The sequence below is a fragment of the Sturnira hondurensis genome, unplaced genomic scaffold (genome assembly GCF_014824575.4).
Source record: "Sturnira hondurensis isolate 20B ecotype Veracruz unplaced genomic scaffold, ASM1482457v3 Scaffold0014615, whole genome shotgun sequence".
NCBI classification, from domain to species: domain Eukaryota; kingdom Metazoa; phylum Chordata; class Mammalia; order Chiroptera; family Phyllostomidae; genus Sturnira; species Sturnira hondurensis.
This window is the reverse complement of record NW_028087246.1, coordinates 1,810,564-1,826,305: the sequence shown is the minus strand read 5'-3', so window position 1 is coordinate 1,826,305 and position 15,742 is coordinate 1,810,564. Positions and strand designations below refer to the sequence as shown.

Below are 15,742 nucleotides of genomic sequence, written 5' to 3'. Positions count from 1 at the left end.
AGTGTGTGGCCTAAGGAGCTGTCGGTGGTCTTGGTCCACTCTAAGCTTACCGGTAACAGAGCGTGCATGTGTTCCGTTCCAGGCGCAACGCCTTGAGAGGCACACAGACCAGTGGATGACTTTCAGGAGTCATTAGATGGTGAGGGGCATTCAGCAGCTGGATGTATTTAGCCTGGAGAAGAGAAGGCTCGGCAGGGACCCGCCATGAGAGCACCGCTGGGGTGGGGGTGGGGGGCTCTAGACAGCGGACCGAACCTATTTCTGGAAGTAACCGGGCATAGGCTCTGCTGTAGCACAGGAAAAACATACAGACTCTGAGAGCTCCAGGGGGACCGTGCAGTTAGCAGAATTGAGTTTCTTGCCCTTGGACACACACTCAAGCATCAGGTACGAAGTCGGGCCAAGTGGCTTGCCAGGGCTCCGTAAGGACCGGGCCCCGGCCCAGCACCATTCCCCCCGGGATTCCAGGGCTGTCTTTATTGTGTGAAATTTGGGGCCCAAACTTAAACATAGTTTGTTGTGGTTTTTTTTTGTGGTGAATTGATTTTTTTTTTAGATTTTATTTATTTATCTTCAGAGGGGAAGGGAAGGAGAGAGGGAGAGAAATATCAGTGTATGGTTGCCTCTCGTGTGTCCCCTGCTGGGAACTGGCCTGCAACCCAGGCTTGTGCCCTGACTGGGAATCAAACCACAATCCTGTGGTTCTCAGGCCCACGCTCAATCCACTGAGCTACACCAGCCAGGGCTAGTTTTTAGACATCTTTTTAAATTCAACCTATCCTAAAAGTGGGCTGCTTATTCTGCTGGACTTGGGATATGAGTCCTGACCTTTCTCCAAGTTATACCAGGGCCTTGGATGCACTGGAATTTAGACAGGTGGGAAACAAGCGATCCCTTTCTCCCCCTGGCGGCCAGCCAGCAACTCTGTAAACTGTGCAGGGTGCTGACCAGGTACCGACTGCAATACCATTTCCCTTCAGCCTCTGTTCTGTTGGTTTCTGTCCTCACACCCTGGTTCGAGCTGTCCAAAGCTCTGGGCTCCAGTCCTAAGGTGAGGTTCCCTCTCATCTCTCAGGAGACAGAGGCACAGCCTAAGTCCCATCTCCTCATTTCCCAGCTTAGTATCAGCCCTTTGACTCTGTGCTGGCTCTCAGCAGTTGCTCCTTTCCTACCCATGTGTGACTGTCCCCTCCAGGACCTGCCCTGGCATGGCCCTTCTTAACTAAAGACTTCCATCAGGTGGGGCCCCAGGGCTCAGCTCCTACTTGAGTCATCTCAGAGCACCCCTCTGTCTTTCCTACCCCAAGGCTATTGGGATTTGATTCCTAGATTGTCAGCGGTCTTCTGAGTTTCATCTCTTTAAACAAGGTGATAACAAGTAGACACCCCTAGATGGGGAGATGCTGGCGATCCCTCTTTTCCTGTGTGGCCCCACTGTGAGTCTCTTGCCCCCACTTGAGATACAGCCTCAGAGCAGAACAGCCCCTTCCTCAGACCTGCAGTCAGGTCTGCGGTACAACACGCTTAGGACCTTTGCTTTGCAAAGCAGTGCTTTCCACCTGCCTGCTCCTAAGAACCCGGCCCCCGCGGAGGGCTGCCGTCTCTCGGACACCTCCCTCTGGCCTTCTCCGTTCTCAGCTTATGGCAGAGCAGTGAGCCCTGGGGTCTAGAGTGATGTACCACAAAAAAGTAGAAGTTGCAGATCCCAACTCATTAATCCCTTCACTCACTCACTCGTTTGTTCATTCCGTTCATTCCGAGAGTCTCGGTGCCTGCCGTGTTGGGCCCTGTTCTCCAGGTGTGGGGCTCCACAGGCCCCGTGCAGACAGAGTCCTGCCTGTGTGGCCCCTGCACACGGAGGCCACTGTGAACAGGCCACCGCAGCACACGAGAAGGAGGGAAGTGCTCTTAACGAGCATGTTTGGTATATATGCCCATAACTTAAGTTCTCTTGTTTCTCTCTTCCTTACCTCTGGCCCCAAGATAACACTGAGACAATATCAGTTCTCCTACCCCTCCATTTCCTCCTCCCCTACATGGGGTCAGGCGCCTCCTAGCATTTCTTATGTGACTCCTCAGGTACCAGTATTCAAAATAAACTCCAGGTTTCCTAATTTGGCCTCTTTAATCCCTAAGGGGGATTTAGAATAAATTGGGTAGGTCTTTCATAGGCATATAATATATATTCTATCCAGCAGTTTAAACACCTGTAAATCTTTGGGATGGAATTAGAAGCCTTCTTAAAAGCATACTTTGAACCTTGCTTAATGAGACATTTTCTCCAACGTTCCCTGATTTGGTTGGTTCCTTCATTGGATGTTAAGTTCTTACTATGTGCTGGGCACTGCGTATGTGCTGGGGATTCAGAGATTAGTGAAAATAGACTCGACCCTTGTGTTTATAGAATGTACAGTCTCACCTGAGACATTCATTGAGTAATCCCCCAGGTGTGGAGTCACCTGTGACCATGCTTTCGTGCTGGTGACCAGTTGGGAAGGGTTCCCCGTGGAAGTGGTGCTCGTGTTGAGGACCAAAGGCAGTAGGTTCCTGGGGGGGGGGGGGGGCGCCTGTGCCTGGAGGCCGGTCAGGGCAGGGCCCTAGCACACAGGCAGCAGACAGCTCCCTGCGAACCCCCCCGCTGCTGGAGCCCACAGAGGTGCCAGTGCTGCAGCGCCTTCCACGTCGGTGTGACCGTGGACCTTTTCTAAGGGCATTTCCCATTTCCGTGGGACTTGGACATCTCAGGAAACACCAGTTTGGTGTCACCTAGGGAACTCCAACATAAAGAGCAGAGAGCGCAAGTTAAGGGAAGTTGGTCTGAGAAAGGGGGGTTATTGGCACCAACCTCTCCAGTAGGGGCTGCACAGGAACTTAATTCCTTCATTCCCCGAACAGCGACTGGCCAGTCCTGCCATCACATGTGCCCATTTTTTCCCACCTGGCTAGTCATTGCCGACTTCCATGTCTTTGAAGGCATGGGCCACATCGCCTTTCTTTGTAACCCTGGCACCTGGAGCTTTACCTGGCACGTAGTAGATATTTTCTGAATGCACGATCCTTGACTTTTTTTCCCAGGGAAATTCATGGGGTGTGAAGCATAGGCTGTATTTTGTGGTAATGCAGAATTAGATGCAGGATCTTAATAATTTTCTGTTGTACATGTGTGCAGCATTATTCTGCTTACTTAGGAGCTAATGTTTATAAAATGACAAGGCTTTTAAAAAGCATTCTACCTCTGCCAAAGATTGAATTCGGTGTAAAACTGAGTGCAGTTGAACTTAGGAGGAAGGAGATGGAGCCTCTGATACTTTTTCTAATTAAAGGAATGTCCTCTTTTTCCACCGGGGCATTATTCTGTTTGAAATTTTATCACAATTATTTACTTTTATTTCACAGCAGTTCTTCATTCTCTTTGGGTGTATATTTTCATTGCCTTACATATTTGTTTTTAAATTTTTTCTTCTAAGAGCTATAGATGTGTGATTAATCATAATCACTAAAAAATCATGATTTCAAAATACTGATTTTATATACTTGTATTCAGAATCAGTATTTCCCGTACAATTCGTGCTCAAATGTGTTTTAAGTACAGTAGTTTTACAACAGTTCATATTCGCTAAAATGGTGTGGAGTGTTTCAGGATTTTCTTTTCTAAATTAACTTGAATGCAGAACAGCTTTTTGACTATGTTTTCTTTTTCTAGGATTTGCTCACAAGACATAAATTGCTCAGTGCAGAATTTTTGGAACAGCATTATGATAGAGTAAGTATGTGAAATACTATCCTAAAATAGCAAATTTTAAGTTTTATTCCCAGGATTAAAAGGTTTATGTTATATTTTGTACCAGAATGTTTGGTTTGTGTCTGTGAAGTTATAAGATGGTGATGTAATCATTTCTCTACTAAAGTGTGGGGTAAGGAGCTTTATTTGGTCAGTAGCAGACTGATCTTTCTGATCAATACACTGCCCTTTGAATCTTTTCTTGCTTTAGAATCAGAGAAGAAAGTGCTTTGTGCCGAGTGGCATGTAATACACGGCTGAGGTAAAAGGGGAAGCTTCTGACCTCCTCACACTCCCTTCCGTCGGGCTCGTCAGGGGCTGGCACTGGCTCGAGAGGGAGGACACGGCAGCAAAAGCTCCAGCCCAAGGGAGGCAGGGCCTGCTTCTGCCCTGCTCCTCGGCCGACTCCTGTCCCCACCAAAGCCATTAGCGCTAGAGGACTCAGAAGTCCATCCTTATTTGTTAAGTGAGGACACTGGACTAGCCCAGCAGTGAGGCCCCTGACTTCCTGGTAATAGAGCCCCCAAGGTTTGTCCATGGTTCTGAGCGTGCTAATAAGCTGACCTTGACTGTCACGGCAGCCTTCAGGCCCCAGCCCAGGTGTTCTTTTCCACCCCTCGAGGCTCTGCTCTCCACAAGACCCACAAGCACCTGCAGGTGCCACCCGAGTTTAACTCCCACACTGAAGATCCCACAGGTGCTCCGGGAGGCCTCCGATAACAACAGTCCGCTGACGGTTTCTGTTCATCTCGCAGGATTTGGCTTAGGTGTCATTCTTCCACTAGTCATTTGCATTTTTGAAATTCTGGGTACTGTTAGTCTTCATTGTTCACTTTGTTCTTCAACTAAATTAAGATTCTTGTAAAGTCTTTATAGAAATCTTAAAATAATCAAAATCTGTGCTAGTTCTTTCATGTTCCCTTTCCCCGTGTTTCCCCCCCACTCCCAGAACCCTCCTAACACCACGCACGGCACCTAGGAAGTCCCTCTCGGACAGCCCCAGAGAGGGTGTGAGTGCGGCGGCGAGGCGTTCAGCTTTGCTTCTGCCTGTGTGTTTTGGATGTGAATGTGTTTCTTCTTCTGTTTGTTGGCCTAACGTGGCAGCATGGTCATCTCATCGGTGCCTTTTTACAGTAGTCAGGAACGTGGGCCTTGGCACCAGACTTCCAGGAGTCTGGCTTCAAGTCCCAACCCCACCGTGTGCCCCCAGCCCGTGGGCATGGCCTTCATTCACCCTCTTTGCCTCCAGGGCCTTCAGCCTTACACGGGGCTCCTACCAGCACCTGCCTGCAGCGCTGTCAGGAGGCTAAAAGAGAGTGTGTGTCAAGTGCGAGGCATGCTGCTGCGCCATGCCTGTTACCACATGGCCTCAGAGGGTGTGGTAACAGCTTTCAACATGCCAGTATCTTAAAGCCCACCAAAGCTAATGGTGACCAGTGTCCAAGAACTTGACTACAGTCAGTGGCATCACTTTAATTTTGCAGTAAGAGATGTCCCTGTGTGTTATTAATGCGTGACATTAGTTAACAGGGTTTTAGAAAGACTCAGGTGAGGCAGCTAGCAGAAATGTGTGCAGCGCAGGCAGAGCTGACGGAGGAAGAAGGAGAGTGGGGGGTGGGCAAGTTACATCAAGCCAGAGGTAGTTTGTTGCACAAAATATGTGCTCTAGAATCCTAGACATCATGGCCCTGAGCTTTGTAAGAACCAAAGTCAATGAAAGGGTCCCAGTCTGTGTAAAGCAAAAGAGATGCCTGTTGCTCACAACAGCCTTTTCCAGCACTGAGACCTGAAACGAGTGTTGGCACTCCTCAAGGGGAATTAAATGACAGTGTCGCATAGCAGACCAGCCCTCAAGGAGACTCGCCAGTGAAGAAGACGCTGGACGAAAATGCGGTTCCCTTAGAGCAGGTCTTTGGGGAGCCCAGTCAGCGCCTGTCCTCGCTCTGCCCCGATCCAGGATGGAGCCTAACGCATCTTGGGGAATACGTGAGAGTGATTCCTTGCAACTGAGCATTAGGTAGCAGAAGTATCTTGACTTGGCTTTTCTGTTAAGAACTTGAGGTGCACATGTTCCGTGTTACTAATGAAAGGCGGTTCCAGTGTTCTCACCGTCAGTGTGAGGATCACTTGAGAAGGTAGGGTTAACAGCCCTCTCTGGAAATACATGTCTGACTCGCTTACCTAAGTAAGTAGGGGGCCATCCCACTTCTTCCTAGAGGCTGCGCATCATTAAAAGAAACACCGCACAGGCAGCTCCGAAGCAAGGCCGGAAAACCTCTCCCAGAAAGGGCCAGACAGTAAATAGTTGAGGCTTCCTGGCCCCGCGGTCTCAGTCAGCTCTCTTGTCTGTTATGCTGCAAAAACGGAAATAAAAATGCATAAACAAACTTGTTTACAATAAATGAGTGGGCATGGCTATGCCCTAATAAAGCTTTCTGTATAAAAATAGTCAGTGAGCAGGATTTGGCCTGTAAGCTGTAGTTTGCCTACCCCTCCTCTAACCCACAGCTGAGTGGCCACCAAAGACCTGGCATAGAGCACAGGAACAGGCAATTGGCGGGGGGGGGGACACATCCCAAAGCAGCGTCCTCTGCCACCCACTGCAACCAGGACAGCCTCCGGACGGTGCTGCTCTCCGTCAGTCATGCTGGTGGCATACGGTCGTGGGACTTTTAAATAAACCTGCTACAGTCAAAGCTGTGTGTGCCTGTGTGTGTGAAAGCTAGTGTGTGTGCCTGTGTGCGAGTGTGTGAAAGCAAGTGTGTGTGCCTGTGTGCGTGTGTGTGAAAGCTAGTGTGTGTGCCTGTGTGCGTGTGTGTTAAAGCAAGTGTATGTGCCTGTGTGCGTGTGTGTGAAAGCTAGTGTGTGTGCCTGTGTGTGTTAAAGCAAGTGTATGTGCCTGTGTGTGTGTGTTAAAGCAAGTGTGTGTGCCTGTGTGCGTGTGTGTGAAAGCTAGTGTGTGCGCCTGTGTGCGTGTGTGTGAAAGCTGGCTGGCCTTCTGTCCTCATTTTCTCAACATGTAGCATTGGCCCCGGGAGGCCCCTCATTTCCCACCTCCCTGCCCACCATTCTGGTGGTGCTGTTCTTGTTCAGGGGCACCATCTTGTAAGTCTGGCAGATGCTTGTCAATCCTTATGCCCATAGCATTTTGTATTCTCCGGGCCTCTACTCATGCTGGGTCCTTCCCTTTTATCCCCCAAGAATCCCCCCCCCATTTCTAAATGAAATCTCTCCCATTATTCAAGTTTGAGCTGAAATCCTGCTCTCTCTCGGATGTCTGCAGATTCCACACAGTGCTGAATGTTTCCTCTGTTTGATGCGTAGAAAGAATAGGTAGCTTTTTTTCTTTGTGGTTGTGCTTTGAGCTTGTTGAGTTCTCATCTGTAAAGAATATGACTCTTCTGATATAACACCACGAAATGATAGCTGACTCAACAGTGAGGAAATGGGACAGGAGTTCTGTGTCATGCACGTGGAGTTTGGGAGCAGAAGAGGACCAGACTTAAGCTACACATGGACCTATGCAGAGCTGGGAAGGGGTCATTCCAGGAGTGCTCTTCATAGACGTGTTCAGCAGGCACCCCCCACCCCCTGCCCCCCGCCCCCTGCCCCAAGGGCTCCCGAGCCGTCAGGAAGTGCGGAACAGATGGGAGGAGGCTGGCCTGGGCAGTGTTGGGCCTCGTTGGGCCTCCGTGGGGTTAGAGGTTTCTGCTCAAGCTTTATAGCATTATCTGCCAGTCTTCAAAAACTAACTAACTCTGATATATATCTTTTGTCTTAGTTCTTCAGTGAATATGAGAAGTTACTTCATTCAGAAAACTATGTGACAAAAAGACAGTCACTCAAGGTATGACAGGTTATTTATTTGATGTACTTCATTTCTCTTCACCCTGTGTTTGATCTGGGGGAAAAGGGAACTACCCTAGCATGTGGGTGTTGGGCCTTCAGGGGGAAATACACTTGTCCATGGTCAGGTGGTGTGGATGGGTTCATCAGTGGTCTGCACGAGGCACCTGCCCACCTCCTGTAACGTAGAAATACCGAAGTGCAATATACAGAATTTTCAAGAGGACTTTATCTCTTAATAATGCAGCACTTTAGATTTTGAAGCATATTTTAAAAACTTAGAACTGTATCAACTAGATGAAGACATGACAGGTGTTATCTCCCCAGGATGGTGCCCAAATGCAGGGACTTATTTGCTGGGGGTGGGGAGGGAACATGGTGTGAGCAGTGAAACTGGGGACCGTAGACAGGTTTGGCTGCTTGTATCGAAATAGGTTATGAATAATTCCACTGGAAGTTAAATAGCATGTTCAAGGTCGAGTAGCTCATGAGGAGCAGGGAGCCGGGACTCTAACACAGTCAGCCTGGTGCCCAGGGGTCTAGGCCGAGGTCTAGTTCATGGTCTAGTTCACCGTGTAGTGTATGTGTCTTCAGAACAGCTAGTGATACTCTGTGCCTAAGGACGGTGATCATTGAGTGAGTTGTTTTAACTTTGGTTTTTCTTCGGATCTTAGAGTAATTCTTTACCTGTCTTCTCAGCTTCTTGGTGAGCTGTTACTAGACCGACACAACTTCACAATCATGACAAAATACATCAGTAAACCCGAGAACCTCAAACTAATGATGAATCTCCTACGAGACAAAAGCCGCAACATCCAGTTTGAGGCCTTTCACGTTTTCAAGGTAGAGTACTGAAACCATTGCTGGCCTCAGTGTGATAAGCTAAGTAATGCGATTCAGTTCAGGCAGTTTTCATGTTCTCTGTCTAAATGAGGTACAACATTTAAACAAAAATGGATCCAGAAACAGGGAAGACCATTTAGGTTTGACAACAAGTTTATTTGCAGAGGGGTGCCATCTGTCTTTACCGTAAGGGTATCAGTCACCAGATTAGGCTTAATCTGTGTCTTAATGCTTTCCGTGGGGGGTTTATTCTCACAATCCATTCTGATCTCTTGTGCCCAGAAATGATTTCTGCCCATTTTATCCTAAAATCGGCAACTGTATTTAGTGCCAACTACCAAGTTTCAGAGCATGAATGAACATGCCAGTCCTTATTGTGCTAAAACACATAAGATTTTTTTAAATTTTCAAATGGCAAAATACGATTTTCCAGAGCACAGCCCTCTGATGGAGTGATAGACTGTGCCACCTCGTTCCACCTCGTGCCCCGGGAGGGAAGCCCTTGGGTTCGTCCTGCGTGTGCCTCTTGTTCCTTCCCGCAGCTGAAGGTGGCTTCTGTCCTGCAGGTGTTCGTTGCCAACCCTAACAAGACTCAGCCCATCCTAGACATCCTGCTCAAGAACCAGACCAAACTCATCGAGTTCCTCAGCAAGTTTCAGAACGACAGGACCGAGGACGAGCAGTTTAATGACGAGAAGACCTACTTGGTCAAACAGATCAGGGACTTGAAGAGACCAGCTCAGCAAGAGGCCTAACTGCCCCCCGTAAACATCCAAACTAGTAAACCCAAACCCAGCACTTGCTGTTAGCTCTTCAGCATCAGGCACTCTTTCCGATTCATGAGGAACAATACTGCTCATCTGCTGTTAAGTGAACGGTTTTTCATTTTACCTTGTTTTGTTTTGTTTTGTTTTGTTTTAGTCGAACCTGGAGAAGGTAGCTGCTGCTTTCTTGCACACTAGAGCACACGTGGACTTTTCTTGATCTTTGTGTCATTTCAGGATTCAGAGACCCTGTTTGCTGTAGGAGCCGTGGACACGGCTAGGTTCCTGAGGGCAGAAGGTGTGTGGCGGAGGGGCGGAAGGCGTCGATGGGGCCAGACTGACCTACGGGTTTGCATTGGTCTTCGTAAGAGCGGGGCGTGGGTTCTTGGTGCAAAGGTCGCCTTCACCAGAGGAAGATGGTGCTGCGTTTGGAATCGGGGGTCCGCACCCACGATGGGAGCTTTGGGGTGGATAAAATTGACATGAGAATAACTTGATACTGAAACTTAGCAACTTCTTAAAAGTGTGAAGCTTCATAAGGTCATGAGGAAAATGTATATATGCTTTTCACAGCTTTCTAGAATTTTTTGACATTTGATTTTCTTAAGACTTGTAAACCTGGATATGTTGGAAGGTGTTTGTTAATTTCCCTTTTGGAAGGTCTTTTCAAACAGTAGAGCTAGCAACGACACCTTGCATATCATTTCAATGATGCTTATAGGTTTCTTTTGTACATAATTCTTAGAATGCTCATTTCTTTTAAATGATTTAATTTGTACAGCAGAGGAATGTTATTGTATTAGTATGTAACTATTACCTAATGTTGAGTTTTTGCAAAAAATGAATGCTTATATGTAATTGAAATATTTCAGATCACATGAAAATGCTGATTTAACATTTAAGTATCACAGCATTAAAAGGAAAAAGTAAACCAGTCCTTCGTATTCAGTTATCTAATGGGGTGCCATCAGTAGGGTACGATACAGACTCGGAACTCAGCTCCACTTTCCTGCATAACACTGGCCTTATCCGTGTAGAAGGAGTCATGAGTTTGCTAGATCTGGGGATGATACCGACTGTGCTGAGTTAACGCTGATCTCTGTGTGGGGGGGAAGCCTGTAGAGCACCTCTTCTCCTTTAGAGTGAGGAACCCAGTACCATGGTTGTGAAACTGAGTAGCTAAGACTTCGGCTTCTCTTAGGAAGAGTTCCTAGTCATAGGTGTTCTATGGGGAAATGTATTTTTTTTAATGTCCTGTTCCTTAATGCTGCAAATTATCAGTATTTATAAAGTAACTGATTTTGCACCACTTTTTTGTTACTGTGACCACAGCAGAGCAGTGTCTCCTAAAATATATCTCTTCGAAGTTATTAGAATGATGTCTGTTCATCTTAGCGATGCAAAGACCGCAACTAACAACCTACAGATCAGAGTTTGCCAGTTCGAATCGGCATGGCTGTGGCTGACTAGGAACTTTATATGATTATTCTTTGCTAGCTTCTCTTACTAATTGAATTATTTATCGGCCAGTAAAATGAGACTCCCAAGTGATGTTCCAGCAGGTTGTAAAAACACCAGTTAAAAAAACAGCTATGGAAAACACAGATGTAGTTCATTCTATTTAATTGCATGGCAGCCTGCATTAAGATTGGTTTTCCGAGGCTGTCTTGACCATCGTCTGGGTGAAATCTTTCATGTGTCCCCTTGGCAGTAGGGAAAGCGACCTCAGCTCCTCGAAATGAAAACACCAAGGTGTCGAGGACGGCAGGCTTGGCTGTGACGCACTCCCTGGTCCTCGTGCTCTAGGGCCGGTGTCAGGGTCTCACGTGAGAACGTCACACCAAGTGGAAGAAAGGTCTCCCTGCCGGGCTGGTTCTTAGAACTTGAGACACGCAGCAGCTTCCACTCGGGGGTTGCCATCACAGCGCTCGGTGTGGGGGCGGTGAGGGCACAGTGTGCCCAGGAGTCTGGAGGGAGTTACGGTTTAGGGTTCTTTGTTTGTTTGTTTGTTTGCTTTTAACGAAAATGTGAAAACATTCAAGGTTGAAAAGTTGCATTTGAAGTTATGACCATTTAATATATTCATATTACCAAAACTGTCATACTGGAAGTGGTTTCTCTTTGTGTTACAGAGGTTTGATTTTACATGAGTCAGTTACTCCGTGTGACTTTTAACCCGTAAGAAAACGAAGGTGGAGATGTACGCAGTTGTTGGCAGTGTCGTGAGGGCATTCCTTTCTCCCGAGGGAAAGTAAACTTCTTGTCCGACTGTCTGGCCCTGTAATTTAAATTCGAATAAAATTTTGGAGAAACACCACTGCTTGTGTTGTCAGAAGTCTGGCAGAGCCCCGTGTCCGCGTCCCTCCGAGCAGCCCCAGCGTGAGACCGGGGCTGCTGTCCCAGAAACGCCACACCAGAAAGGCCGCACCCGCGCACACCTCCCGAGGCCTTTCTGTTCTGTTCGGGGCTTTGTCTTGGGTGTCACACATGCTTCTCACTCGCCTCCCAGGGCTGGTTGCTACCTCACCCTTCCTTTCTCAGCCAAGTGCGCTTGCGCTCGGGGAGCAGGCCCTCCCTCCTCGCTTCTGTGGCCCCCCGTTATTCACACGCAGTGGAACTAGGGCCCCTGGCAGGAGTGTGGGAAGTCACGGGGGGGAACAACAGCGAGGGTGAGGGCACCGCAGGCATGGGAGTCCGTGGCCCCTGGGCACACCACCCATCCTCGGCTCCTGCATCAGCCCTTGTCCGTGAGCAGGGTCCCTATTCTCGGGTGACAGTAGCAATGTGCTCTTGGCAAGAACACTTTGTCAGAATGACATCTTATTTGTTGCCGTTTCTTCTAGGTGGTTCACTCTACTTGTATGTCACAGTTCTCCAAGACGGCAGGGTCCCCTTAGGTCAGAACTGGTGACCCTGCCCTTCTGTGAGTGGGAACCAAGAGTCATACTTCAGACAGGAAGTGGCCACATGGGGGGCTGCATCATGCTTTAGCGCAAGTTCCACTTCCTACTGGTCACCAATCAGGTGTCCCCCCACCACCAAAAAAAGAAAGGAAATTGAGCCTCAGGCTGCTCCCTGTAGTGTGGTTACTTCCCCGCCCGCCGTAGGGGTAAGGGTGGAACGAGGTGGTGGCCATGACGGCCCTCAGAGGCTGCAGTGCTCCCCAGCTGTGTGTTCTGGAGGCTCGGAGCAGTCCCACCTGAGAATTCGCAGGAATGCCTGCGAATTGGAGGACAGAGGACAGGGGCCCGGACGCACTGCGCCTTCAGCTACTTCTGGGTTTATAGGGGCTATTCCCGGCCATGTCTGTGTCCTTACCACATCTTCCAGAGCCTGGTGGCCTCTCTGGCCATCTGGTTTCCAGAAAGCGTAAAGGACAAGGTAAGTTCCCCTCACACCACAAGTTGAACGTGATCTTGGCTGGCTCCCAAAGCCAGCCTTCGGGGGGACCTCCCCCAGGAGCAGTCTAAACACAGCACCTCAGTTCTCCACTGAGGACTGGGGATTTTGCCTGCCAACCCTTCACTCCTGGTCCACCCGCATTCCTCCACCAAGACATGGGTAATAGGGACAAGAGCCCTCAACCCTCCTCCCGGGGACTTCCGCCCTCCCCACCCCGGAGCAGACGCTGACAAGACGACAGTGATGGCTGCATGAGGGTGTGGCCCCCCACAGCTGGCAGGAGGCTTCCACGCTGTTTGCCCACAGGGGCCTTGGGATGTTTGGTTCCCTGCGGGGTCCTCTGGCTGAGGGTGCTGGCCCCTCCCGGGGATCTAGGTCGTCCAGGTGGCGACTCCGGGTTCCTCTGAGCGAGAGCACATCCTTGGTGGGGTGGTGCTCCAGGGACACGGTGGAGATTCGGGGGAGATTTGGGGGGGAAGGTCTAGTTCCAACAGTCCTCACAACATGAGCTTCAGCTCGTCAGGACTGTTCTTGGTAATACGTTTTTCTCACCTACATACTCGGTGATCCGAGGAAATAACGCGGTCCTGCTCCAGTGGACAAGAGCTGGTTCTTCGGTTTGGTGGGGGTCTGACCGGAGCAGTGCACGGTGCCAGAGGCCGGCTCCCGCCAGGCTGCTCCCAGCAGGCCTGCTCCCTCCGCATTCCAAAGGCCTTTGCATCTCCCCACCTGAGAAAGCCTCACCCACGCACAGGAGGCGACAAGGGCCCACTCCTGACCCGTACAGCGCCCTGTGCTCCACCGAATCTCCCAGTGGCCTTGCACTCTTCCCCGCCCCTGGACCTCCCTCCACTGAGGATGAGGTGGGTGCGGAACTGCATCACGTGAGTGAATGCCATAAGAGGACCTGGCAGTGCCCCCCGCCCCCTGGGCACCCTTTTCTGCCTTGGAAAGCTGCTTATTGTGGCTCAGGACATCAGAAGTGAAGCTAATGTCCCCAGAAGCAGCCCAAGCCCCAGGGCCTAGTACTGCACCTGGAATGAGTGCTCCCCAGCAGGACTGATCCCCAGGGCCACCCCATTAATGGTTTACTGACAGCTTTTATCTGACTCCCTCCTGTCTCACTCTGTGCCAAGGGTTCCTGGGACCAAACCCTTATCCCAGGCTCAGCTTCTGGGCAAACCTGAGCTAGACGCGCTCCTTTTGTGCCTTCTCACCCAGAGGCACGAACAACCATGCCTACGCACCCCCCCCCCTCCAATGGATGAGGCCTTGGAGGTGAAACGCTGTGACTGCCCTTCGGGAAGCACGCTTCCTGTCCCTCTCACCTTTGGCCTCGGTGTGCGCATCAAAGCCTGACTGACCACAGGCACCCTGTGGCCTAGCACACACCAAGGCAGCTCAGGATCACTGCTCCGGCCGCCCGCCAGAGGCCCCAGGCCCAGGTCCACTGGCCCCCACCCCCAAGGTCCAGTCAGCGGAAGCCTCCAGACTCTCATATTCATATTTCAAAGGCAACTGGACAGGCTACGCCTGCTGCACGGACGTGACTCCACAGTTGGGAATTGGGGCAGTTAGGAAAAGCCCAGCATTGGATGGGGTGTTCATGGGGGAGGGGCTGGGTTCAAGGGCAGCCTGGGCTCAGACACACTCAACTCTTTGATTTTTTTAAAGATTTTATTTATTTATCTCGAGAGGAAGGGAAGGAGAGAAACATCAACATATGGTTGCCTCTCATGAGTCCCCTGCCAGGAACTGGCCTGCAACCCAACACGTGCCCTGACTGGGAATCAAACCACGATCCTGTGGTTCACAGGCTCACGCTCAATCCACTGAGCTACACCAGCCAGGCTCAACTCTTTGATTTAAAAGGGCCGCTGGGTGGCAGCAGAGCTTCTTTCCAGCCGCCGCCGAGCCTCGGGGCATTGGCATTCCTAGTACAACCCAGGGACAAGTTCGAAAAGACCAGAGACGCTCTGGGGGCTGGGGGCTAGGCTGCCAGGCTTCCTGAGAATCTTCTTGAGCAAAAGTAGATAGTGGAGAGGTGGTTTATTTGTTTTTTAGAAGAACTTTAGGTTTACAGGAAAATGGCAAAGATAGTACCAAGTGTTCCAGTAAACCACACCTGCTTCTCCTTTTATTGACATCTTAAGTTAGCTTGGTACTTTTGCCATAATCAGTGGACCCCTATTGGTGAGTTATTGTTATTAAAGTCTATATTTGGTTTTCCCTAGTGTTCTCCTAGTGTCCCTTTCTGGGCAACGACCCCATGTAACACTAGTCACCGTGTCTCCTTCGGCTCCTCTGGCTGTGCGTTCTCCGACTGTCCTCGGATTCGACATCAGCTCCAGGTGTACTGGTCAGGCTGGGACTTGTTCATGATTAGAACAAGGTGGGCTTTGAGCACAAAGGTCAAGTGCCATGGTCATTACATCCCACCAGGGTGCCCAGCACCGCACCCCGTGGGTGTTGGCCACTGTCCTCTGGCTGGCAAAGATGTCTCTACAGGCGCTCACCCTCCAGAAGTAGGGGGCAGGGGAGTGGGGGGGCTCTACCTCCTTGAGAGCGATTATCTACATCAGTTACTTGGACTTTTCTGCACGGGAGGTTTATCTCTTCTCCCCCATTATATCATCTTCCCCTGTAAAATTCAATTTTCTGTATGCTTAAAATGTTTTATAATAAAATGGTGGAAACAAAACAAGTGATTAAAAAATGGCTGCAGGAGCAGAGTGCGGGAGGGTATGCACCCAGCACGCCACCGAGTACCGGGCAGAAGGTTTCCAGGCTGGGGGGGGGGGCCAGGTGGCACATCCCGTCCCTTCAGGGTTCACTCTCTGGCTGCCCGGGGACCCCTGCCCGGGGATGGCCAGTAGCCCCAGAATCCCTACGTCTGAACAGGGACTGACCACAGGCCCACCTCCGGGCCCTCCAAGCTTAGGCCTCTAGTTCCTTATGTCAACGGTCATCCTTGAGTCCCCACCTCGGCATCCACCTCCTCCCTCATCCAGCCCACGGCAAATCTCGTTTGTCCCACCTCAGGATGACCCTTCAGTCTCAAGGTTGCAGGTCAGATCTCCTTGGAGCAGTTACAACAAGCCTTCTA

At 50.0% G+C, this 15,742-nt stretch overlaps 1 protein-coding gene across 2 annotated transcripts in view; it reads left to right on the top strand.

Moving 5' to 3' along the window:
- Positions 1 to 11,551, top strand: part of CAB39 (calcium binding protein 39) — a 72,024-nt gene extending 60,473 nt beyond the window's left edge. For both annotated transcript variants that reach the window (XM_037063558.1, XM_037063559.1), the window contains 4 exons: positions 3,704 to 3,763; positions 7,563 to 7,628; positions 8,327 to 8,470; positions 9,037 to 11,551. In XM_037063558.1, the coding sequence (XP_036919453.1) occupies positions 3,704 to 3,763; positions 7,563 to 7,628; positions 8,327 to 8,470; positions 9,037 to 9,225 (459 nt within the window). In that variant the 3' untranslated portion in view covers positions 9,226 to 11,551. The remainder of the gene's footprint in view (positions 1 to 3,703; positions 3,764 to 7,562; positions 7,629 to 8,326; positions 8,471 to 9,036) is intronic.
- Positions 11,552 to 15,742: the final 4,191 nt, after the last annotated feature.